At 42.3% G+C, this 26,268-nt stretch overlaps 1 protein-coding gene across 1 annotated transcript in view; it reads right to left on the minus strand.

Annotated features, from left to right (window-relative positions):
• Nucleotides 1–26,268, minus strand: part of EXT1 (exostosin glycosyltransferase 1) — a 181,625-nt gene that overhangs the window by 17,788 nt on the left and 137,569 nt on the right. Inside the window, exons 2-5 of the mRNA XM_030969124.1 lie at nt 12,541–12,634; nt 9,782–9,889; nt 6,080–6,199; nt 484–616 (exon numbers count right to left, since the gene is read on the minus strand). Coding sequence (XP_030824984.1) covers nt 484–616; nt 6,080–6,199; nt 9,782–9,889; nt 12,541–12,634 — 455 coding nt within the window. The remainder of the gene's footprint in view (nt 1–483; nt 617–6,079; nt 6,200–9,781; nt 9,890–12,540; nt 12,635–26,268) is intronic.

Genomic DNA, 26,268 nt, shown 5'->3' on the forward strand with positions numbered 1-26,268 from the left:
GGAAAAAGCCACGAACCCTAAGCCCTATTCATTCCTTCTAGTGGGATTCATATGAAGACACATAGTATGCAGAGTAAATCCATACCAAGTGTGCACTCCAATAAAAAGTGTCATGGGTAAATTACCACTTTCCCAATTTGCCAAGCAGACATAAACAAAGAAAGGAAAAAGCGATTCCCTTATGTCCCCTCAGGCCATGAATGGGTCAGCAACTCAGGCATTAATTACCAGCAACTGAAAAGTATGAGGGAACATACTTTTTTTTTTTAACAATCTCTGCAAGCAAGAGGCACATGATGCATGCTGATGAGTCAGAGATGTTACAGCCTACAGTGGGCAGTGAAGACTGAGATAGGATAAATGAAAGGCATCATTAACTAGAAATGAATGATAAGTCACTTGGCACATGCTACTCAAAGACAAAACTTCAAAATTCCACTAGAAATTCCAGATGTTACTACATTATAGCAAGGATTCACTCACCAAGATTAGCATAGTAGTAAGGAAAATCTCCCAGATATGAGGAATATTGTGGCAGTACAAATAACCCTCCAGGATGTTTGTTCCATATTAAGCTGTTACGTGATATGTGCTTAAATATTCTGTCCTGAATAATCTGGAAAACAAGAGAAGTAATGATTTTTAAATAGACTGTCATAGTCACTGGTAGAAGCTTCAGGGACTTCAGCTGACTGGAATCATCACCCATTCTGCAAAAAGCTGAGGCACACAAATTACTAGACACTCCTCCTTGATCTCTCTTAAAAGGACTCAGAACCTGCTCACTGACACCACTTCAGCAGCTCAGGCTTTGTGCCATAGGTTTTAGAGCACCTGATTAGTCTCTCTGGACATGGGGACCATACAATTTAGTGCTTTTTATAATTCAAGTCAAATATTTTGTCTATTTGAGTATCTTAGCAGTTGTAAGCCTGATTAGTTCATTGTCAGCTTTACTATCCAGAACTCACACAAGACAATTATTTGAAGATGGCATTAAAAAGCCAGATAATATTAGGAGATAAGGAGAGTATTCAAAACCAAAAAGACTTTCAGCAAATCAGGCTGCACTAATTATTATTTTTTTCTTAATTATAAAGAGATATTAGCATTCAGATGCATCACTGATTCCACGTCTCAGCTCTGTAACAGTTCCTCGTTGGATGAAACAGATGATCTTTTCCCAACTACTGCCTGACTCTATAGGGAGCCAAAACCAGAGATTCTTAGATTTCTGAGGTCAGAACAGATTGCTATGTCATCGACTTTATCACCTAGAATACCACAAGCACAAAAAGAAAAAACGATACCAGGCCACACAATTAGTGTGTATTTATGAAATTCCAGTTGCTTCACATGGGATGCCTGATTGCAGGAACAAGAGTGGTTCTTACACTGATGGGAAATCCTTTAAACTTCCTGCGAAAGCAAGATTCAGTGGTGGGAATCTCTAATAGGACAAATTCAGCCTCCAAAGAAGATGCAACTTTCTAAGTGCAATACACTCTTGAGCCACATATTCTTACAGATTTGCTTTCCCTTGGAGCATTAGAAATTAGCAGGTCTGGAGATGGAATGCTGCAAAGGGCCAGTGGGTGGTGAAGGATGAATTTTCCCCCAGGGTGGCTAAGCAAGAATGCCCTGCCTTCTGAAGCTCATCTTTTGTTATGTTCCAAGGAGGTTTCTATGTAACTGGCAGTTTATGCAGTGCACAGGGCTTGAGTGCCAAGAACATGTTGGTTGTTCAAACCCAATGTCTCTGGCCTTAACACAGATGTATCTGGGTGAAACTTTGTATCTCTGAACCTGGACTGAAGTGTAGGAAAACCAAAAAACAAGCAAAAAGAACCACCACAAGAAGAACAAAAGCAGCTGCTGCACTCTAAGCAAGCTAAAATTTCTGTAAGCTCCTAAATTCTGGGACATTTGGTCAATATATGAATAAGTATTGCCACAAGCAGCCATTTTCCTGGAATTTTTGATTGCCATGACAAGAAAAGATTAAAACTACAGTTACATTGTGTTAGACAATCCACTGCTGGTGGCAATACATGTACTGCTAAACTGGGGCAGGTGTTAAATGCATGCTTTTCTGAATTTTGCCTACAGCCAATTACCATAGCTAATATGCAGTAATTCACTCACATGAGTAAGTTAATTTTAACTTTTTGTTTTGGAGTAAGAGACTTAAGACTGTAATGCCATCACTGACAAGAATGTATGTGAATATTTCTAGTTGAGAAGTTAGGGTATCAGTTGTCAGATCTCCCACATGGCAGTGGGGACAGGAAAAAACACAGACAATGACTGTTGTTTATCCACTAAATAAGAGAGAACCTGGAAAGTATTTATTCTTGAGTGTTTACCACAAAGCATAAATACTGCAGCTCCTCCCTCTTGCTGTCTGAGAACTGGGGCAGAACTGGACAAGTAGAAGTCTGTAAATTTGCCTGGCCAGGAGGTTTGCCCAGGCAGTGGAGTTTTCTGGGGCACTGGCAGCCAGCAAGGCTGCAGGGCAAACACGAGGCTCATATTCCGCACCCGGAGCCAGCGCAGCTCCAGCGCGGCAGGGCCCCGGTGCCACAGCAGCTCTGGCTGCCTGGGAGCCCCTCAGCCTCCCAAACCTCACCTGAGTGCTCCTGCATCCTCCTGGGGAGCTGCTGAGGTGGTGCACCACAGGAAAAAATGCAGCACTAATTCATCACTCTCCTGGGCCTACATAGGAAACCTAGCTGTCTGTTAGGACAGAGGGGGAAAACCTGGCAGAAAGAGAACTAAAACGTGTAAAAAAAAATAACATGGAGGACACAAGGAATTAAAATGTAGAGCGTACAGTGTTGCACATATTGCAGAGACAGCTATCTACCTGGTCTCTCCAATGATGAGGCATGACAGGAAGTTTACTAAGAGAAGAAAGGGGTTAGGATCTCTGGCAAGATCTCCTTCTTTTTTGGAATGCATTAATAGCCCAATATTTTTGTCTCCCTCATCCTCACACTTCAAAAAGTTCACATATTGCCCTAATTATTGCTGCTTTTCAACAGGCCCTAGCCAAGCATCCAGCATTTATTTTCTGTACTTTGTGCTGTCCCTCTCCCCTCTTCTTCCTGAGTGGAGGACTGGGAATGCTGTGCAGGGATGTTTTGGGTTTGCTTCAAGAGAAGATGAAGCTGAAGATGTGCAGATATGCTGGAGCATGCATCTGATGGTGCCTGCAGCAGCCACTGCTGCACTGCCAGAGCTCCCCCTCACCAGCCTGCAGCTGACACTGGTGAGCATCACTGCCAAACCCACACCTTGTCCAAAATACTGGGCAGCTCCTTGTGCCTGCCACAGGGGGTGTTGCTGGCCAAATGATTCAAACATCTTATTTTGGGCTATCAGCTGGTGGCTTAGGCCACTGTGCTGGGGTATAGTTCATTTTCTTCACAGTGGGGCTGTGGTTTGGATTTGTGCTAAACACAGGGTTGACACTCTAGAGATGCTTTTGTTATTGCTGAGCAGGGCTTGCACAGAGCCAGGGCCTTTTCCACTTCTCATACGGCCACGGTGTCGAGGAAATTGGGGGTGCCTCGGAGGCTGGGAGGAGACACAGCCAGCATGGGTGACCCAAACTGGCCTAAGGGAAATTCCAGACCAAATGACATCATGCTCAGGATATAAAGTGATGGGAAGAAGGAGGAAGAGGAAGACATTTGGAGTGATGGTGTTTGTTTCCTCCAGTCACCATTACATGTGATGGTGACCTGCTCTCCTGGAGCTGGCTGAACACCTGCCTGCCAGTGGGAAGCAGTGACTTAATTCCCTGCTTTGCTTCATTTTTTTATGTAGCTTTTGCTTCCCCTATTAAACTGTATTTATCTCAACTCATGAGTTTTCTGGCTTTTACCCTTCCAGCTCCCTCCCTGACCCCACTGATGGGAGAGTGAATGAGTGGCTGCCTGGGGCTTGGCTGCTGGCTGCGGTTGAGCCACAACAGTCACCAAGGAGCTTAAAATGTGATTTAAGGAACTTAAAATGTGATTTAAAGTCTCCAGAGGTGTGCAGAATAAAGGGCTGTGATGTCCTTGCAGACATCTGATTTGGTGAAGACTTTTTCTGTGCTGATATCCTCAGACAGGGACATACACTGGCACTGCAGTTAGTGGGCAAGTGATTATTCTGATGATATCTAGAATCAGAGCACTCTGACACAACAGTACTACAACAGAAGATGGATCACATCCACATACCAAAAAAAAAATCCTGCTAGGAATTTACTTCCAGGCATTAGATTTTAAGAAGAGGATATACTGCTTGCTTGCAGGTTTCAGACAACAAAAGTCACTCTCAACTGTATTAATCCTTTCCTAAGGAAAGTTAACATGGGACTTAGGCAAGTTGAAATGTGAAATGAGTGAAAACAAAAGAATCCCTCTTAGCTGTCTCAAAAGCTTAAGAGTCCTGAATTAAAAAACAACAACAACAACAACAAAATCTCAAACCAAAATCAGTCTCCCAAACAGATGAAAAAACCCAGAACATCAACACCAGGCATACATTAATTGGTTTCATTAAACTGAATCTTCTGGGAAGACTTTTGTCTTCACTTTGTTTTTTCTGGTCTGAGCAGAAACTCCAGCTTGCTGGTTACCCATCTGCTTCAGCTTTAGAGGTTTTGCTGTCCCTTGGGCTCCTGAAACCACATGGGCCAATGTGCCCCAAAGCAGCATCAAAGACCCATGTGTGAGCACTGGAACTTGATGTGATGGACACCAAGGCTGTGGGAGCTGCAGGTTGTGTGCCCTGGAGTTCAGAGCCAGCACAGGCAGGAGAGGGGCAGTGGGGACAGCCATGTGCCCCTGTCCTTTCAGCAACCCCTAACAATAACAGGGCACATGCAGGGAAGGCAGAGGATGCCTGAGGCACCTGATGGACCCTGGGAGCACTTCTTGTAAGGGTGAATTGAACTGTGAGCAATGGCACATGGTCTTCCACCTTTGTGAGTCTGATCCTGTTGTGGGCTGTGGTAATTATCATTACCTCATCCGTGCTCATGAGGAGTTTGAGGATGAAGAGCAGTTGCTAACAGGAACAGATGAAGACATCTGACTTCTGAGGGCAATGGGAGCATTGTGAGGATGGCTATGCCAGGAGCTCTGCAAATGTTCCCTGGCTGGTTTTCTTCACTGGCATGGAAAAACCTAAGGGACTGCCTTGCAGCAGCTGGAGATTGATCAGCCACGGGCACTCATTTGCAGTTTTCAGGGAGAAGAAGGTACAGCAGGAAATGTGGAGCCTTAACAACTGTGCATCTCAACTGTGCACAAAGACAGGTGCAATTGCAGAAGCATTAGCATAAGACGAATGCATTTGCACCTACAAAGTGAGCCTCTTTCGGTGGTACAAATGTGTCAAAAATTTATGTGAAAAATTGCAAAACAGAAAAGAAACCTGCTTTTGAAATTGCAGCCTGGGCCCTACTTCTGAAGAGCCTTTCATCTTTCCCCTGTCTTTCATTTCAGAAAGGATTCTCTCCACATTTGAGATCATCTGTCTCCTCTTTTAATAGCAGTCTAATTATGATTATCTATTAATAATTTATAAGAATGATCAGGCCTTTCCCTTCTCCTGTGTGTGAAGATAACACATAGCATTTACAACCCCTCCTTTTTCTTGAGCCAGATCAATACCCCCATCACGAGGCCTCAAAATGTTAAGGAATGGTCAAGAAGGAGCTCTACAGTAGCATTATTTCCAAAAAGAATTCCAGAAAGGTTTCTTAAGAAACACATTTACTACCAATGACAAGGACAGTGATTCATAAGCCATAAAGCCTTGCAAAGTCAAGATCACACATGACAACTTTTCCATGTGTTGGGTAGCTCCCATTTTTCACTGTGTCAGTTTTCTAATGTGGATTCCAATGATGAAGAAAGTATTTCCTTAGGGGAGAAAACTCATCAAGATGCTGAGCCTTTTTCCCAGTGACCAATTGCATGTCATGAAAACCAAGGTCTGAAGCCAGCTGAGGACAGGAGCAGTTGGACAGGTACGGAAATCTCACTGCTTGGCAAGGTCTCAGACAATTTTTACTTACCTCTAGTGTAGTCAGTACAATCTTCTCAACTGAAGAAAAATAAGCCTCCCACAAGAACTGTGTCTGCTGTCTAAGTGCTAGGATTTTATCCTGATGGATAGACCTGATTGTAGAAGGAATCTGTAATACAAGATGTAATATAGTCAGAAGCTTTAGAAACAACAAAATCTCATCAAATGAATATGCTGCTGACAAGCCCTCTCTCCATTAGCAGGTTGTACAGCTTCAGCACTTGAGTCCAATGGAGATGTGTGTCAACAGTTAAAGCCTTGATGTAAAACAAATGAGACACAACCCTTTATAACCTCTGATATTGACTATATTAATTTTTTTAATCTGCTTTCTTTTAGTTTTTGATTGTTTTATGGTTATGAGTGGTGTGGCACAGTAAGGAACTCCTCCACGCAGCCCTCATGCTTTTCATCCCACAAAACTCTTCATGGACTAGAATTTTAACAGCCTAGTACCTGCAGGGGCTGAGAGTTCAACAATAATCCCCACATTCCAAGTATATTAATGGGATGTGGAATTGCATTTACCACAGCATGGCAGCACTAAGTGTCCTAAGGAAAACACAGCAACACCTTAAGTAAGACTCCACTTTTTGGGAGCCCATGGATCAAATTGCATTTTAATAATTACCTTAGGTGGAAAGAATAACATCTTCCACAACATCTGTTATTCACAAGGGAAAACAGTGCTTTTTTTTTCTCTCTTTCCATAATCTACACATTAATTGTTGTATAAGTTGCCTTATAAATAAACCCTAAATTGTCCTGCTGCAGCACTTTTCCATTAAAAAATGTAACTGCTCACTAGATCAGAAGGGACGGGCTTCGTGTCTACATCTCTCACCATCCCTATGTCCTTCTCAAAACTAAGGTGTGTATATGCCATTATTTAACTTAGGACATTGACCAAGGCCTCCAGTACAACTTGGATGATGCAAAGTGACATTATCAAGGGGATTTACTGAAATTTGCTTCAGTGATGAGGGCTAGTCACAGCACTAGAAAGGCATTTAGACTATGTCGCTGCTTTGTGCTCATCTTTTTCTAGAAATGAACAGTTATTTTCACGCACACACAATCACTCAATCACTTTTGTGATTTCTAACTGGAATCACAGAATTGTTTAAGATGGAAAAGACCTCTAAGCTCATCGAGTTCAACCACTAAATTATGCCAACTTGTTCTCAGACACTGATTTCTCATAAATCTTTTACCTGAGTCATTAGTTTTAAAAGCAAATACCTGGGCTGTGTATTTGGTCCTTGTGCATTCCAGCTTATTTTGAAGCTTGCCTGCATCCCACCACATTCACCCCTTTCCTGACCAAAACACACTCTGCTTATTCCTAAAATATTCTGAGAAAAGCTGGTGATCATTATTTGCTTTCATGTCTTCCGAAATCAAATGATTTCCCATTAAACCTCTTTCCTGAAGAAAATTTGCAACTTTAAAAATTTACATGTAAAAATTTTTCACAAGAACCACCAAATTCTTTACTTGCAGAGTTTGCAACCAGGTCTGGACACTTTGCCCATGATTCCACTGGCTGCAGTGTCAGATGGGCCAGTATGTGCTCTCTCAGCCCTTAACTCTTAGACCATCCTCTTAGAGACATTGCTAATATAATACAGACTTTGGGCTTATGAGAGAGTTAGCACTGCAGCAAGGTGGAGCAGAAGAAAATTGTCAGATTGTCCAAGATGCTGCTGTATTTCCCTCCCCTATAGGCCCTTTAAGTAAAACACAGGTCTTTAGGTAAAATACTCCCTGCAAAAGTAAAGACAGAACCTGAAAACATGTATTGGCACATGTCTGAGAGATCACATCACTATTCATTATGTGCTCCAATAAGCAGAAGGATAATAAACATTACCTGTACTGGCTGCACAGATGTGTATTAATCACACTCAGAAATATTACTAGTAGCAAAGACAAGATTTAAGTCACTTCTTAGTGGCAATACAGCATTTTCTCAATAAAGGTTTAATTGCAATATGTGCAACCCTGTGCAGTGTGTATGCACACGTGTGTAACCCACCCATAAAATCAATACTCAATCCCCACTACACCTTATGAAAGGGAATGCTGCTCTGACTATGAAGGTTACTGCACGAAGTTATGATTTTACACACCATACCATACTCCTGAGTGCCAGCAAACACACTGTCAAGGTTAAAAAGAGCCTTGACGGAGGCTCTGTTACAACAGCTGGAAAGAAAAATCAGAGCTCCCATTTTAAATGCATTTGCCTATTAATCTACTTGTCCAGAAAGACAGGTGGGGAAAATGATGTATTAATACTAATCCAGCATGATTACAGTGGAATTATTAGAACTTTAATAAAAGGTCATTTCAGCAATGAGTAGGGGGGAGGGAAAAACCACCCTGCACAAATAAATGCAGAAAAGCTCCCAGCACTATGATGAGGAGAATATGCAAATAAAAACATCCGAGTTGCTCTCAAACAGGAAATGAAAAACTATAACATAACAAAAACATTTCCCAGAGCAGACATTCAGGCCCTCTGCCAGCTCTTTAAAAACACTGTTAATAACAGAGCAGTAGCTGTTCAATATGGAAGCAGCTGTGTGAAGTGAACGAATGGCACGTTACCGGAAAACATGAAGATCAGCAAATTATTATTATTTAAAGAGAGACATAATTTTGCTCAGAAAAAATGTGCTGTCCACAGAAGCAAAAATCAAATGGCCCTTTTATATTTGCAGCTTGTATGACATTAAGTAGAATAGGCACTCCATGCAAGGCTTGCTAGGCAATCTCTTCACAAATATTTACTTCCTCAGACAAGTAGACAGCCATGTGATGACACTGCAAAGATACTTTGTTTTGGGGTGCCACCACACTTGTAGCTTTGAGGGTTTCTCTCTGTGGAGGACACTAAATTCAAGGATCAAAAAAGAAAAAAAAAATCAGTCTTAGAGGCTACTTTGTGCTTATTCCAGATCTTGTGGATCTCAGCCTTACGCTGGACAATGGCACTTTGGAAAAAACAATTTCTCAAGAACTTCTCCTAACATGAGCTTCTCTGCAGAATTTACAGAATATATTTGGACTGTAATACCCACCTAAAATAGCTGAAAAAACCAAAACAACCATAGTGCATTTAAAACCAAAGTAGATGATGAAAGTAGCAGGGAATTTGTAACTTCTCAGCCCATTTTTGTTCTATGACCTCAAGATTAACTATAAGTGACAGGAACACTGCTTCAGAAGGCAATGCTACATAGTCCACTCATCTGAAAAGGGACAGATTCTGCTTCCCATCAAACTGTTAGATGGTAACTCCTGCCTGAGAAAATACCTGCTTTCCTGAGGATACCCCTGAGGATAAATTATTTTTTAAGGACTGGGGCAGAATCCTCAAATGTTTTCCCCTTTCATCACAGTACCTGGACAGGTCTACCTCAGATTGGCATTCACACCAGAAATATTTCATGCTCTTCACAAAAATAAAAGTCTTCTGCACTTAAGAATGTGGCCTGGTGGTTGCAGTGACCTTCAGGTCAAATAATGAATGATGTCATATTAAATGAGCTCACAGCCAGCCTGACACAGACAATCCCTTCATGATAAAAAAAAATTTTACAACCCTGACCTTTTGGATTCATCTTTCCTGTCCATTGAGATGGTGGCAGCAATAATCAAGTGAAGGCCATGGTCTGTTCCTTACCTGTAATAACAATCTCTCATCGCCGATGATGGCAGCTTGGTTCCAATCGATCACTTCTGAGAACGGCAGCTCCCATCCATTGCTGAGCATGACCGGGACGCAGGCGGCCTGTGGGCACAGAGGCACAGTCACTGTCAGCAGCAGTCCCAGCTCTCCACCAACACCTTGACCCCTTCTCTGCACCAGCTCAGATGAGGCAACATGGCAAAAACACCAGAAGCCACAGCAGGGCAGCCCAAGTGTTGATAATATTCCATTTTGAACTTATTCGTATGCACTGAAAGGTGGGGTTTGCACGGACAGTGGCATTTGCAATCTGGTGCTTACACTGCCAGACAAGGGCAGAACTGTTCAGTGCAGCAGATGGAACACTGGAGAATTTAATACAAAATTATGGCCTTCCTTGCTGCTTTTTTTCAGCAAGGAGCAACTTCCCTAGCTTTTATAGTAGGTTACTGACAACCCTACAGAAAATACAGATCGTATTTAACTCCTCACCACCTTTCCCATGAAGGAGTAAATTCTCTACCCTGTTTGGTATCAACTCTCCAAATAGAAGCAACTACACAAATACAACTCATCTGTCATCACTTGTCTACAAAAATAAGAATTGTTCTATGTCCTAAAACAAAAAAAACCCAAAACATACACATTCAGTATCTATTTCTTGTCAGTATGATCTGTGTAAACTAATTAAACTTTTGCGAGTTTTACAAGTTCTTCTGCACTGGCAGTTTGTGAATACTTAGCAAATAGGTCAGTATTTCCATAAACAAATTATCACCACTATGTTCTGGTCAGCTCAATCACAACATAAGATCCAAACCAAACACCTTCTGATGAGACGAAATAACCTAGTATCAGAAGATTTTTATCAAACCTGTGCTCTGGTTCAGTTTCCTTTGGATCAAACCAAGCTTAAGTGTTCTGAGTTTGGTCCAGACTAGGGTTCAGCCTCCCAAAAGATGGTATAAAGGGGAATCTTTCAGACTGCTGTACCTTCCTTGGTAAGATGCATCACGCACAGCATCTTAGACTGGTCAAGTCTACATTACAGCAGTGCTTATTATGTGTAAACAACCGTGATCTTTTGTAAGGAATTACATCAATGCATGAAAAAAGCCAACTAAAAAACACTTAGTAATGTGTTTTCATGTTTAAAACATTGCACTAATGTGGATTAGGACTTTCAACATCACCTGCATCCAGACAGAAACTGGGAATACATCATTATTGGTGAATACTGCTGCTAGACTGATAGCAAAATCCTCAGTTGCCTACATTTTATCACTGACCAGGAGCCCACAAGTGCTGTGCAGTGAGCTAAACTCCTTGTTTTCCCTTCCTGAGATGATGTATCTAACAGAAGCTGCATGACTTTGAGCCCAGACAAGAGAAGAGCTGAGGAGTGCTCTTCAGGAGGATCTGAAGTGACTTGTCATCTCATATATGCCAGTCCCACTTCTTCCTCTGAAGAGAGAACAGCACTTTTCAGGCTATTAATCTTTTCTTTATTAGGGGAAAGAGGCAAGTGACAGTCCAGAACTTGGATTTCAAATTTGATTGCAGGTGTGGGGTTCAGTGATTACACCTATGTGTCCAGGGCATGTAGGGCGTCCAAAAAAACCCATCAAAGGTGGTCAGACATGACACAGGATCTACTGGAGTCCTTCTGGAGAAGCAGCAGAAAGCCAGAAGGGTTTTCTGGGTACCCTGGGCTTCTAAAATGACATAATATACCTACACTTAGGTACCTGAATCCTGCTCAGCACTGCAGTAAACAACACTCTCTAACAGTGGCTGGGACATTGTATGGTTGATGATGAAAAGGGATGGGATGTCATCCATTGACAGCTTTACTGTCAATGCTGTGACACTTTCCAAATGGTAAAGCAACTCCTGGAGGCAGGACCCTGCAAGGTGTGTTCATTTGCCATTTCACTGAAACCAAGCACCTCCTTCTCTCCACTCCAGCCCCCATGGAAATCCAGGTGCCAGACCCACAGGGGAGCTGCAACCCCTCACAAAATGCTCTCTATGCCTGACTGAAGATCCAGGATTAGGCTGATGTTTGCCAAAAAAAAAACCCCACCAGACAGGCAGAAGGTGGAGTAGGCAGGTGTCAGGCTTGACCACTGTGCTGCCTGGCCAGAGGGACTCCAGAGCCCTTTTGTATTGCCTTCTGTGGCTGGCCCACAGGAAAAAAGGGCCCACTAACCAATTTTTTAAAAGGTGAAGGATATTCAGGTGCTGTCCCAGACAGCACATGAACTCCCTGAGATCAGCTTATATCCACTTTCATGTGAAGCTTCCATCTGGAGCTTTAACACCTCCAGGCCATGTTCTGTATGTTCAGCAAGCACCATCTCAAAACTGGCAATGCATAAGCAGGTCTGTTTTGGCTAAATGAAAACAAAAAGCTATTTTTACTGCCCCAGGGCTTACATGTACAGGCCAGTGTCTCCCAGGGGAAGTCTCACAGCTTGACAAAATACTGTTCTTAACCAATCTCTCAGCCTCACCACATCCAGGGAAACCCTTTTCCTGGAGACAGAGCAATCCACCCTTCAGATGAGTTCAGTGCCTCAGCCCCTCCTGGGAAGAAGCTGCCAATTGCTCCAGAAGTATGAATAGAGGATTTTGCAAAGTGGATTACTGTCCACTAGGGAAATGAAACACACTTCCCTCCTCCCCGCCTCCCTGCTATTGCACACTGAATCACAGCCAGCGAAGTCACTGCTTTAAACTGCAGCTCTTACCTGCAAGGCTTCCAAAAACCTGAAAGAGCCAAGCCTGCGGCCACGGGGAACCAGACAGAAAGTGGCATTGTGCAGCATTTCACGGTAATCATACCTAACAAGAACAGGGCAGAAAAGAGAAAATTCAATTAGTGTTGAGTCCTAGAGTAACTGGGCGTGAAAATGCAAACAGCTGTTGAGACACATCTGGATAAAATCATCCCCAACCCAGACCATTCAGCACCAGGTTAGCTGACTCCCTCCGTGCATGTCAGCCTCCTCTCTGGCTCCTTTTTGTTCATCCACCATGGGAGCATGGTGGGGAGAGTGCTAATGAGACTGATAAGGAAGGAAGGAATTTTGCCTACGCAATAATGAACCAGTTCTGTATAAACAGTGCAGGACTTCCAAGAACAAACTCACACTAAATATTTTGATACCCAAAGCATTGTTGCAGTACTTCTGTGACCCTGATTTCTATTCAGATTTGGTCAAAGCCATGCATAACTGTGTTCACAAGAGGTTTGTACAAAGCAAAAAATATTCAAGCTATGCCAAAGAAATATTTCCTTATCAAGCAGGCACTAAAAAAGGGATGGGGGGATACAATGACTCACTTGGTGGTTATTGTTAAGTGCGGAGAGAGGAATATACGACCAGATTTTGGCAATTAATCACATAGCTGCAATGATCCATGCTTCTCTGAACGAAAATGCTGATAGACACTTCTGGGTTTTTTTCCCAATTACATCAACCACCACAAAATCATTCACCAAAACCACATATCAAATCCCAACAGCTCCCGCCTGTTATTAGCAAATTGTACTTCTGACAAGCCCATGGCACTGTGAATGGCATTGACCTCGTCTGAGTCAAAAGGATCCAGATTGAACACTCTCCATTCTCCAGAGTGTCCTGATTCTGCATATAGGTGCTATTTTGACAGCAACTTGTAGCAATGAATTTTTTTGACACCAATAGTCTAATTTTACCATGTCCTGCAGGCAGAGCAATTTTTTTTGTATGTGTGTCTATATGCACACATATACATATATACATGATTGTATTTTACATACAAAGAAGTTAGGATCTATGCTTGTATTCTCACACAGGCTAGACAGATGGGAGTAAGCCAATTTTCAATTATAAGCTCTGTCTTTAGGAAGAGACATCTTGCAAAGGCCCATTTGCTTAAACAAGCGTGTATAGCTAATTTGCACAAGAAAAGGTCACTGTGAATGGATTAAGATTATCTCCACTGAGAGTAAAATAAAACCCCTCATTGCATTAATTAAAACTACAAAACAGACTTCAAAGTCCCTTTTTTCTTTTGAATCCTATCTCAACTTTGGTTAAAATACATATATACATATTCCATCTGAGTGGCAGCTATTTATTTTTCTCTGTGTGGGATAGAGATTGGCAGCCATGTTCCAGCTCACCAGTCAGCACTGATACAGCATACAGGAGAAAATACTAGGACTGGAATACAAAAACCTCAAATTTTTTAAAAAGTTGCCATTTTTAAGCACTCCCTTTTTACATATTGAGCGGTCTGAGGCTCATTGCTTTTACTGTGTATTGTAGGACAACAAAAGTTAATAAATACCAAAAATAGAGTACCCTGTAGGGGTAGAATACACCAGGCAGAAGTTCCCCATCATTAGCTAGATAAAAAAGTAAAATCCTGTTAATACCCTGGAATGCAGCATTATCCACAAAACATTGATGGCAAAACCAGAAAACAAAGGAAAGCAGAGAGCAAGGCCACTGCAAGTGAGTCTTCCATATCCCAGTGACATCCTATACTGGGCACCTTTTCCTTCATATCTAACTTGCTGGTATTATTAAGATAGATTTAGAAAGGGAAAAAAAACATAAAGAGGATTTTGTTAACCATTTTCCACCTCAAAAAACCTCAATTTTCCACCAGTTAGCATCTTGCTCCTATTTTTGAGCCTTTTAAAACTTAACATGTGATTTATTGCAGAGGTCTGTAATAGCACAGTTCCTGGTCATCAAGCAATTTACCTACATCATATGTACACAGAAAGCCCCATCCTAACCTTTATGTATGGGCACAAAATAACTACTCGCTTCAGGGAGGATCCACAAATACAGAAGGAACAGATCCAGAGTAAAGTAATATCCACCAAGAGCTGCTGAAGTGAATGAATCGCAGCAGAGATTCTATTGAACAAATTTCCCTGCAATTTCAACCAAAATGCTTAAGGTGACTCAAAGGGATCTTTGACCTCAGTGATAAGGGACCCATGCCCACTTTAAACCCCTCAGAAACCACTCTGCGATCAAGCATCTATTTGAAATCTGCAAGCATGAGGCACTATTTCTACTCCTAAGAGTCCATAGGTAGCATGCCAAGCAATGGGAGCACTCTGCCTTAGCTGGAAGACAGAAGATGGCCCAGTATGTTTAAATACAAATTTGGGAACACTTTTTGTGCAATACATGTAACCAGCCCCAAACATTTCTGTCAGGCTGCAAGCATAGCTTTGTAACTGGAAGCATTGCTTACAGAGGAAATAATGTACATGTACCAAACAGTATTTCAGACTAAAACTTGCAGCAGAGACCATTTCTTGCGTTTTTTTTTGGACTGCCAGGCAGCATTTGGAAGAGACCTTGGCCACAAAAACATTGCTTGGTAAATGAAACTCCAGCTCACAGGCCATGGTGAGGACAGCAGAAGGGCAATTTTCACTTTCAGACTCCTTCCCATTCAGCCCAGACAGAACCATGCACACAGCAGCAGATTTGATTTTTGCCAGCATTCTGACAGGAACTGCAAAATGTTTATGTACATTTTTCACCACACAGTAGAAAGCATACAGCATTACACCTGAAAGCATCTCTGTGCTTTCCTTAGCCCAGACTTAAAATACTTTCAGTGAAGTGAGTGAAATAATCTCTATGATTAAAGGTAAATATCTGAGTTAAGTGCTTGCTGGACTTGAAATTTCTCCTCCGCTTGTCCAGGAGAGAAATCAGAGCTGGCACAGACTTCCAGGAACACCCTCTCAGCTAGAGTATGATGTTGTACATTAAGTACCATCTTGCATTTAATGCAAACATCAGTACTGCATCAACAACAGGCTTTATTTCCCCACTATCTCCACTGACTAATCTCAGCAGAACCTCAGGGAGGCAATCAAGTATGAGAACCTCCACTTGCAACTGGAGGAGGCATCTTAAACTATAGAGAAAATAGTCAAGTGTTTAGAAGAGGTTCTTCCAGGGTTTCCTCTTATTCCTCCACCCAGCAAAGGGGGTTAGATCTGTTTCCAGAACTACTTCTTACCATTACCTGGTAACATCTGAAGATGGCAGGGACGTTTGCTACGGTCTTCCAGCTTGCATTGCTGTGGCTTCTGCAAACTTGGAGCTACCAGTGTGTATGGACAGCTCTCCTTTACCTGCCTACAGGGGTATCTCCTCTTTTTTTACCCATCTGTGGAGGTTTTTCAGGCTCCAGAAAATCAGAGCAAAGACCAGCACTGGAGAGCACTGAGCAGGGGCTGGCTGGGCACTTCTTCCTTACTTGTGCTGCTTTGGTGTTGGACTACTTCTGGCACTTTCCTTTCCTTCTGGCAGTTTATCTTCCCTAGCATTTACTGTAGAAAAGCTTTTAGAGGAGTCCTCTGCTTTGCTCAGAAGGTATTTATTTCCACAAAGCTCCAGGTTTCCACATTAGAAGACTGGCGGGGAGTTGGGGCACATGCTCATTGCTCATACATTCCTGATCTCTCATTCTGCACGCTTGCACAGAGGTAACATTTTACTGCCAATTTTAGGGTCGGCTTGGCCTGGGTCTCAGCTGCAGCATTCAAACGTTAAAATCCAAAATGCATATGCCTTAAAAATGACAGTTGGGTCTTCAAAACTAAAATAGCTGAAGATTTAATCCAAAGCTGGCATCCCTCTGTAAGTATTAGAGGCATATTTTATTAACTTTCAGGCTTCTTTTCATAATGATTAAGTGTACCTTGTTCACAGCTAGTACCTTTTTAGGCAGCATAAAAGAATAGCTCTATTTGCAATCAATTCTAATTTATTCACAACTTAATTGAATTATTCCCTCCCTGCCACCACCCATAGTTGAGGAAATATGTCTGGCCCCATCGATCACCCAGGTGTAAACACTGCAGTGCCGTGCGGGCAATTATCCAAAGGAGAAACACTGCCTGGCCAAAGGCTCCTACCATTTTAACTCCTTGATCCAACACACACTGTCTGTCTTCCCCCATCCCCCTTTTTTCTTTTTTTTTTCTTCTGATGCGCCGACCATGTCAATCAGCACATGGATTAGAAGGCTGTTTGGCATTCCTGGTTCTCCATTATCCCATAGAGCCCTGGCAGGCTGCAGAAGCTCTGCATTGACTAATCAGCCATGCCATACATTCCTTCCTACAGCTTAAGCATTTCCCCATGTCACTGCACTGTAGAGATTATAAACTAGCCTGGAAAATATTTTCACTATCAATTTTAGTATAAACTATTTTTTTTGAAAGCCACTTCTTTATCACCACTGATTGAAGAGAGGTCTAAAATCTAAAAAGACTGTTTAGACCAGCAGATATGTATAGATGCAGTGATTATCATAACACTTTATCTAGCTGTATGTCACCTGTCATGTAGACAACATGTTTTTTGACAGGATACAATCACCACTCCCGTTTCATAGATGAAACCTGAGACACAAATGACTGGTGGCTTCTCCAGCAGCTAGAGGGACCTTGAGAATGCTAACCACAGCACCCTGACCTTACTTCTTCCTCTCTGGTGAAGCAGCATTCACTGAAATCCAGCTGCATGTTATGGCTATTAAAATTCAGATGGAAATACAGGAGCAGAACCCAAGCCAAATACAACAGGTTTAACTCAAATCAAACGCAATGGGTTTAACCCAGCAGTACATATTTTAACAGTGCCACACATAATCCATCTTTTGGAAGATGCTGGAGCTCATCTTTGGCAGGGACTATCAGCACATTCCGCTGTAGATGTCAGATGTGACTAGAGCTGCTTTTTTACTTCCTGAGCCAAAAAATTGTGATGGCACTTAACCAACTATGTCCAAGGCTCCCTCTCTGAATCTGCAAACCCATGAATGCACACTGCATCCTGCAGAAGTTTCTGTATCATATAAAGTACTACAACAAAGACAGACACTAAAACCTGTAACACAAGTGTAAATGGAGAAGTGTTTCTCGGTTTTCCAGTATATTAATTTTCAGCTATTAACCAATTGGCCATTTTTCCATATGTAAATGCTTAATACAGATGGCTCTGAACTACTGGCTGGAGAGCCTGAGAAGAAACCCCACTCAGTCACAAGGAGCGTCTCGTTGCTTGGTTTCCACTAAGGTATGTTGGCTTTTAAATAAACTGTCAAGTAAAACTTGGCATTGAAAACACCCAGTGAGTAAGTGCCTTTGTAGAAGGGCTGACAGCTCGGCTGTGTGTCAGATAGAGAGCTGCCCAGGCCTGAGCTGGGAAGGCTCACACATCCTGCCTGGAAGGGAGCTGTCACTGCCAGTGCTTGCTTCTGGATTTACGGCTGCGCAATGCTGTGGGGTGATCTGAATGCTCTGGCCACTGGCAGTGCATCTCCTGCTCTGCAAGTGCTGGTTCTGGAATTAGAAAGTTTGGAGGTGCAAAAACATAATTGGAAAACTTTTTTTTCCCTGTTTAAAAGGCTAATTGATTTCACAGGTGTTTAATTATCATTTGCTGTGAGATAATACCTTGTAGTGCCATAAAAAATGGATTTAATTTTCGAGTGCTTGCAAAACCATTGCCAAAGCCAAGTTAGAGCAAAAGCTAGATAATTATTCTATAAATCAAACACACTGCCTCCTTTCTTTGAAATTTTTAATACTTGGCTATAATGATATCTGACGACCTTGAAACTAACATAAAAAGGATTTTCTTGCCAAGTGCTGAAAGGCAGCCATTGGAATATTTCTTTCAGTCCAGCTCATCACTGCAGCTACTGCCACCTCACTGCCCAGGCTGCTGGACTCCAAGGGATGCTGCTGTCTAACTACAGCAGCAGGCGTGAACAGTGACTTCAGAACACTGGTAATGGCTGAGTATGGGTATGAGCAGAGTATGGATATGAGCACGAGCCCAGTCTGAAAACTCTTAATAATTCTACTAGGCCTTGCAATGGCAATTAAACTCTGTAAGCATGCAGCAACTAACCATGAAGCACAACTGTTTTCTCCATTTCATGTCAGCATCTTCCTTTAGTTCAGAAGGTTGGATTAGCAAAGAAAAACAGGCAAATAAACTTTTCACTTTAATGCACTGCTAAAGAAACTTTATTTTACAGTTAAGATGGACAGTAGCCCTTAAAACTTAAAGTATCTTTAAAGTCTTCAGTGACATCACTGCTGGATTCAGTTCACTTCAATATTATGCAGAAAAACATTTGGATACACAAGCCATTAACGTCAATGTGCATTCCAACAAATAAAAATGCTCTAAAGATTTCTGTCTAAATATTTATACATAACATCCTGTAAATCTATATGATGCATGCAAGGCATGCACAACACTTGGATCACAAAATGCTATCCAACTGGCTCCCAGTGTAGCAGCTAGGCCACCCAGAATCTTACCCAGCAAATGTGGTCTCACCAACATCATTTGATATTTAAAGGTAACTGCTCATTTAGCAAGTGTACCAGAGTGGGTTTGTAAGTGGCATATCAGAGGCAAACCTTGCAGAGGTGCCTCTCAGGCAGTGTTACACCCAGGTTACCAGCAACCTGCTCATGGCACTGTGTAGTGCTTGTTCTAAAACCAAACACCAGCTCCTAGGCTTTGAAGCCCTCTAAGAGTGCCTGTTTCACAGCCACACCTCACTGTGCTAGCAGCAAGAAAACTCACATCATGCCTGAACAAGAACAATCCATGGAGAAGCAAATGCAGCACTTGCCTGTATCTTGTGAAGAATGTAAAGGCAGCCCCACACATGGTAAACACCCCCCAGGTCAGTGGGAAAGCAAGGATATGGATGCACGCACACGTGGATGCACACCCAGGAACACGCACACACAAAGCCACACGCTAAGATTTGACCTGGTCCCATCTCCCCTGACATGCACTCTGAAGTGACAAAAGCATGTTTGAATGCTTTGTCTGAAAAGTGCCCAGCTGGCACTTACTGAGCGCCAAGGCGCTGGACCCTTCCAAGGTAAAGATCAGACCAAGCTATTAAGATGATCCAGTGGCTCGGACAGCCACTTTCTATCAGGATTCTTCTAACAATAAATAACACCAGCACTTTGCATCATTATGGTACCTCTACCTTGCCATTTTCTGGAGATCACAAACTCCTTTTAGAATATTTTAATATAAAGAACCCCAGTCTGCTGGCAGGAGAACAAACCAGCACCTCCACCAATGAAACCACCATGTAGTCTGAACTTGGGCTTCATCTACTCAGCCTTGCTCCTCAGTATTCTGCAAGGAAAAATGCAGGAGTAAGTTGAAACTAACTAGTATCCAACTCTTGATAGTCTGCTTTGGTGTTGCAACAGGAAACTTATATACTGGGCTGCATCAAAAGAAGTGTGACCAGCAGGTTATGGAGATGGTTCTCCCCCTCTACTCCACTCTGGTGAGACCCCACTTGGAACACTGTGTCCAGCTCTGGGGTCCCCAACACAAGAAGGACATCGACTTGTTGGAGCAGGTCCAGAGAAGGTCACAGAGACAATAAGAAGGCTGGAGCACCTGTTCTATGAGGAAAGGCTGAGTTTGGGCTGTTCAGCCTAGAAAAGACTCCAGTGAGTCCTTACTGTGGCTTTTCAATATACAAAGGGGGCTTATACGAAAGATGGAAAGAAGACTTTTTACCACATCCTGTAGTGACAAAAGTAATACTTTTAAATTAAAAGTGATTGGATTTACATCAGACATAAGGAAGGATTTATCCAGTGTGAGGGTGATGAGGCACTAGAATAGATTGTCCAGAAATGCCTAGGATGTCCCATCCCTGGAAGTGTTCTCCCTGCCCATGGCAGAGAGGCTGGACTAGACGATCTTAAAATATGCCTCCCAACACAAATAATTCTGTAATTCTATGATATTTATTTTTAAAATTTGGGATAGTCTATTCTGTCCTTCACAGAGTGACTTTGTTTGGACTTTAGCCTTTTCATAGCCAAGAAGCAGTGTCAAACACTTGTCCTAAATAGCTCCATCTACTCCCATTAACTGAACTCACATGCTGTGACAGTCCAGCAGTGAACATCCTTGGGGTAATTTCCCACTGCAAGGACAATGTTCTTATTGATTTGTTGTTTAATTAAAAAAAAACCAAAACAAACAAAAAACCCCCAACAAGCTAAAAAACCAAACCACAACTGGAATTTCAGTTGTTAAAGAATCAGTTTGGATTAAAGATCCAAACAAAGAAAAATCTATACTGCATTTTCTGAACAAAGAAACAAATTTTAGTTCATCTGCTACCCACTCTAATTTTGAGATTACAGGACATACCTGAGAGCCTCAGCATGCAGAGATATAAAAGACTTATTGTGAGATCTTTCACCTGTCAACATACCTGTTGGCTCTGAGGGTGAGGACTGCTACCTACCTGTCAAAAAAATAAAAGGTCTCCAAATCTTTCTTAATTATTTTTAAATAGCTCCTTATTAAAAACTTGAGGTTAAAAAATGCTAAAGAGGATCAGTTTTCTAGACTTTCACACTTCAGTGTCTGTGGTTACTGAATGTTTGAAATAATCTAGAAAGAAAAAAGGTTGATTACAGGCTCCAGAGGGTAAAATATGGATAAAAGCAGTGTTCTGCACATATTTATGCAACAGTCCAATAACTGGACCCAGAAGAGACCAGAGGACTCTCCATTAAGCTGCCTGTAGGACTGGGGCTTCAGCAGGACAGTAGAGAAAGTACAACCCCCTGAAGATCAAATTAGAAGGGGTTATAGTTTCTATTCTTGCTTTGAATGTCTGGCTGAGCTCTTTACCAAACAATTTAGAATAGTCCTTATGAAGCTTATCATTTCCTATTCAGCTCCACAGATTTTCCCATAACAGCTATCGAGCTCCTAAGTGGCTTGTTGGCATCTTTAAAAGTTATAGTCCTCCAGACGTAACGTCTAAAAATGGAAAGCAAAGATGATGTGCAATGCTGGTTCTAATTATGCAGGAGTTCATTTCTATGAATGACTGGATTTGTTTCCAAAAAAACAAAGAGAGACTTCACACAGGAACTGCTGGCACAGCCCCATGTTGTCTAGGCATGCTGACCTAAAATGTGACCATGCTTGGAGGAGAAATTAGTCCAGCAAATCCAAGGAACAACTTTGAATGAAATAGAGAAGCCATTTTTTACTCATACAGAGTCAACTGTAGCTTAGTCCCCAGGAGCAGTACACCACAACACATCCAGACACTTTGTTATTTTGGCTGATTATTAATTCTTCTACTTGCCTTCATCTCAGGATCTCCAAGTATTTTCTTCCTCCTTTCTATAAATGAGACAAAGCTACCTCAAAAATAGGATTAGGACACCAAGTGGGGAGGGGGAACAACCCTAACTCTGTGTATATGGTTTAGTAACTGAATTTTAGGGTAAAATTCCAGCACTATTAACAGTCCAGGATAGTTTCCACTGGCTGACAGCAGATGCTGATCTTCTGGATTTAATGAGGACAAACTTCTGCAATAAAGCAGAGCAGGAGTGTGAACTCTGGAAGGGCAGGAAATGGAATTTTTTTTCTTTATTGCAGTCAACAGTATTAAAATAATTTTTATTTTCTAAGAGAGAGAAAAGAGAATATAGCAGGAAAAATCCACGGATAAATGTTTTTTGGTGATGCCTCCTATAACCATTCACAGTTTTGCCTAGATAAAGCTAAATCAAGGCTTTGCCTAGATAAAGCTAAATAAAGCCATGCCACGTGTGTTTTGAGAACCAGGACTGTGCTTTACTGAGCGGCTAGGTAAAATGGAATCTGTCACTCTGCAGATCTGCTCCTCTGGGCTTGCTCATGTCTGCTGACTACAGTAAAATTCAAGTTTTCTCTTATTTATTTTTCTCAGCAAAAAAGGTATCTATAACTAGTGCACTGCTCCTCCTCATTTGTGCATCACCAAGGGCCCTTTGGAGCCACTCTCCTCTCCTCCTCAGCCTGAGTGAGCTGCATGCCATCAAGCATCAGTTTAGAATTGCAGATGGCTTTTATTAGGTGTTTCCTAACTTCCACTGTATTGTTAGGAAACTCCAGTGATCTTCAGTTGATGTTGGACCAGAGCAGGGTCCAACTATACTACACTCAGTAAGGCTGGAAAGAGTTTTATCCTCTTTCAAAGGTACAAGGGATAATCATTTCAAACTGAAAGAAGTTAAATTTAGATTGGATGCAAGGAAGAAATTTTTCACTTCAAGAGTACTAAGACTCTGGAATAGATTGCCCAGGGACGTTCAGGATGTCACTGGAAGTGTTCCAGGTAAGATTGGTTGGGGTTTTGAGCAATCTGATCTATTGAAAGATGGCCTGTCCACAGCAGGGGATTGGACCAGACCCAGACCCTCCTATGGTTCTCTAAGTTCCCCATTGTGACATATAGGACTTTCAGGCAAAACTGCTGTCTAAAAAACCCCAGAAGCATTTGCATCCATGCATACTTATATGCACACACTTCCACATTATTTAGAAAGGACTTTCATCTGGAAACCACTCATGTATGTGCTCAGCCTTCTTCAGGAAGGCTGACCCTGCCTGACCCTGCCCTGACACACAAAAGAACTCACACATGATTTTTGCAAAATTACTTTTTCAAAAACCAGGGCCCATTTTAAGAACAAAGTTAGAGGAATAACCAACCACAGCAAACTGAAGGAGAGTTCTTCTTAAGCATGCAAAGCAAGAAAATCAGTTTTAAAATGTTAAATGCCAAACATGATCTAAAACAGACCATTTCATAGCTCTGAGCACCACTGTCACTTTGCTCCTAAGTGTCCCAGGGACACACCTGCTGATGGTGATTGCCTGGCTGCTCACATCTGTACCTCCAGTGCCTCACCACAGTCCCAGGTATCTGAGCTATGCTGGGCCTGAGCCTACAAGCTGCAGATGGTGTTTCTCTGTCCCTACTGATACCCACTCCTGCTCTCAGTGCTCAGCACTGCTCACAACCCTGTTTCCCCTTTTTAGCACTCCTGCCCCGCTGGGCAGTGTTTGCCTGAACGTGCTACGTCTGTTTGCAAGCTAATAAATTATTTACACAAACTATTCAGGCATAGCGGCAAAGACATAAAACATTTATCAACAAAAGGAATAGTTTGTCATTTTAAAATAATTATGTTTCTTTAAAGAAACCAACAAATTCAGTTGTCTCAGAATTACTTACTAGTTTGTGCAGACTTGAAAAGACTCCCTCTTTTGCAGAGAGGCATCTCTACTCCAAATAAAGCCTTAACCATGAGAAATTTTATACCTCAGGAAGGAAATCTAAAGCTGGTAGGTTTTGTTGCCAGAACCCCAATGAGAAGCACAGATCAGGTTAGGCATATGTTGGCACCTTCTCCTGTGATCTGCCACACACTGAAACACTTCACATGAGCTGTAGGAGAGCAGGGAACTCCTAAGTGTATTTGCAACTCTGCTCTGGGGCCAGTAGCTGAAGCACACTGACAGCAGGGAGCAGCTCTACCAGCCCCATCCCTGGGACACTGCCAGACACCTCCTCCATTCCCATAGGATTGACTCTGCCACAATGACTCTGCCTGCCAAAAAAAGCCCTTTGCTCTCTCCCTGCTCCCTACCCTGCCTTCAATATCTCCTCCAGCAGTGAAGCTGCAAGGACAACTGGAAAGGGAGAGGCATCAGCATGCAAGTGCTCAGAGGGACCTATGATCTGGTGTGCTTTGCAGATTGCCAAGGAAAACATGACTGTCCAGACAAAAGGGTTTGGGAGAGGATGCCAGCAGTGATGAGATTAGTCAGATGAACAACAGCTCTTCAGCCAAATGCTAACAGCCAACAGATGGATGGGAAAAGTCTTGACTGTAAGAGAGGCCATGCAATGATGCAGTGCAACATGCAACTGCTTTTTATATAGGTGGGTTAATGCTGGTATTAGTTTTAAAATATTTAACATATTTTTGAAAATCCAGTGATAAGCACAGAGCACTTGAAAAGACATCTGTAAAAGAGGATTCTCTATCAGGGTAACTTCAACTTCCTACCTCTCAAAAACTGTAACTGCAGCCCCCTGTGCTAGTGGGAGAACAGGCTGCACAGTTCCCAGCTGAGTCTGGGTTTTGTGTGTTGTGTCCTCAGGGGGTATAAATAAGACCTAGAGCTCTCCTTACAAACTTCTGAGCAGCTGCTCTCCCCCAGCTGCCCTTCACAGACTCCAGATGGGCTGTGATAGAGGCATTTTCCTACAGCACTGCCTCAAATCATGTGTTAGATGTGTCAGCAATTTTTGCCAGCATTGGAGGCTAAAAAGGTGCAGTACCTGGAGCAGGGTTCTGGAGCATCCTCATGTAGCACAGACATCTTTTACATACTGTTTAAGAAACTATAAAATTCAGTAAGCCAAAATATAATGCTTGACATCTGAAACAAGACTTTTTACCTTAGAATGGAACAATTCTGTATAGCATTAGAGTGTCATTGTGGACAAGCAGCTCAAGGCTGTTACAGAACAGCAAATGAATCCTTAGACACATCAACCATGTACACACAGAGAAGAAATTGTCCCTTTGTACCTGGAGTCAGTGAGGCAGGCACCAGAAAATACACTTTGCTAACATCTCCACATTTTATAAAGATGGCGAATAATTGAAGACAGAGAAAAGGGACAGAGAAGTTATTTAAAGGACTGTAGTAAATACCCTTCTGAGAGAGACTGAAAGACCTCAGCTTGTTCAGCTTATCAGTGAGAAGAGGGAGAAGTGGCTTGATTACAGCATGTAAGTGGCTCTACAGGGAGAAAAATAAAAGGAAGCAAGAGTTCTTCAACCTGCTGAAAAAGGGCATAACAAGAATCAAGAGGTGGAAGTTAAAAGTGAAACAAACATCAATAGAAATCTGTAGTAATGCCTGGCACTGAAGGTATTTTAAGCACTGAACCAAAGTGCCAGCAGAGATGGTGGCTGCTCCATGAAGGGGTCTCTGGGAAGGGGAAGGCAGCGCTCAGCCAGGACACGCAGTAACCCATCCTCCGTCACTGCCTGCAGCACGGGGTGAGGCGGGTGACACAATGGGCTCGCAGGAGGTCAGACACAGTAATCTCCTGCTCCATCTGGCCTTCCATTTCCTGTAAAAGCTTCTCCTATCTGGTGCTTTTCCACAGTTCTGAGCACAAAAGCTCTACCTCCAATATTCCATCATGTAAACTTCATCCAATTACATTAGTACTGAAATGCCTGCGGGTATCTTCTGATAAGCAGCCCAGGCACTTCCTAGACAGCCTTACTGGAGGTACAACAAATTCTGTAGGACTAAATAACAACAGCCTACACCCCATAACAAATAACCTACAGGATTTTTCTACTTCAGACCAACACATTTAACTTACTTAAGAATTATTCATCTGATGGACGGATAGTTACAAATGTATAGGTTTTTTTCTTTTTGAACTGAGATCAATATTGTATTTCTATAGATCTCAACTGGTTTCATTCCTATAAAATTCACTACAAGACTTTTCCACAAGGATGATCATCCCAAATATAAGTA

Source organism: Camarhynchus parvulus, chromosome 2 (assembly GCF_901933205.1).
Source record: "Camarhynchus parvulus chromosome 2, STF_HiC, whole genome shotgun sequence".
NCBI lineage: Eukaryota > Metazoa > Chordata > Aves > Passeriformes > Thraupidae > Camarhynchus > Camarhynchus parvulus.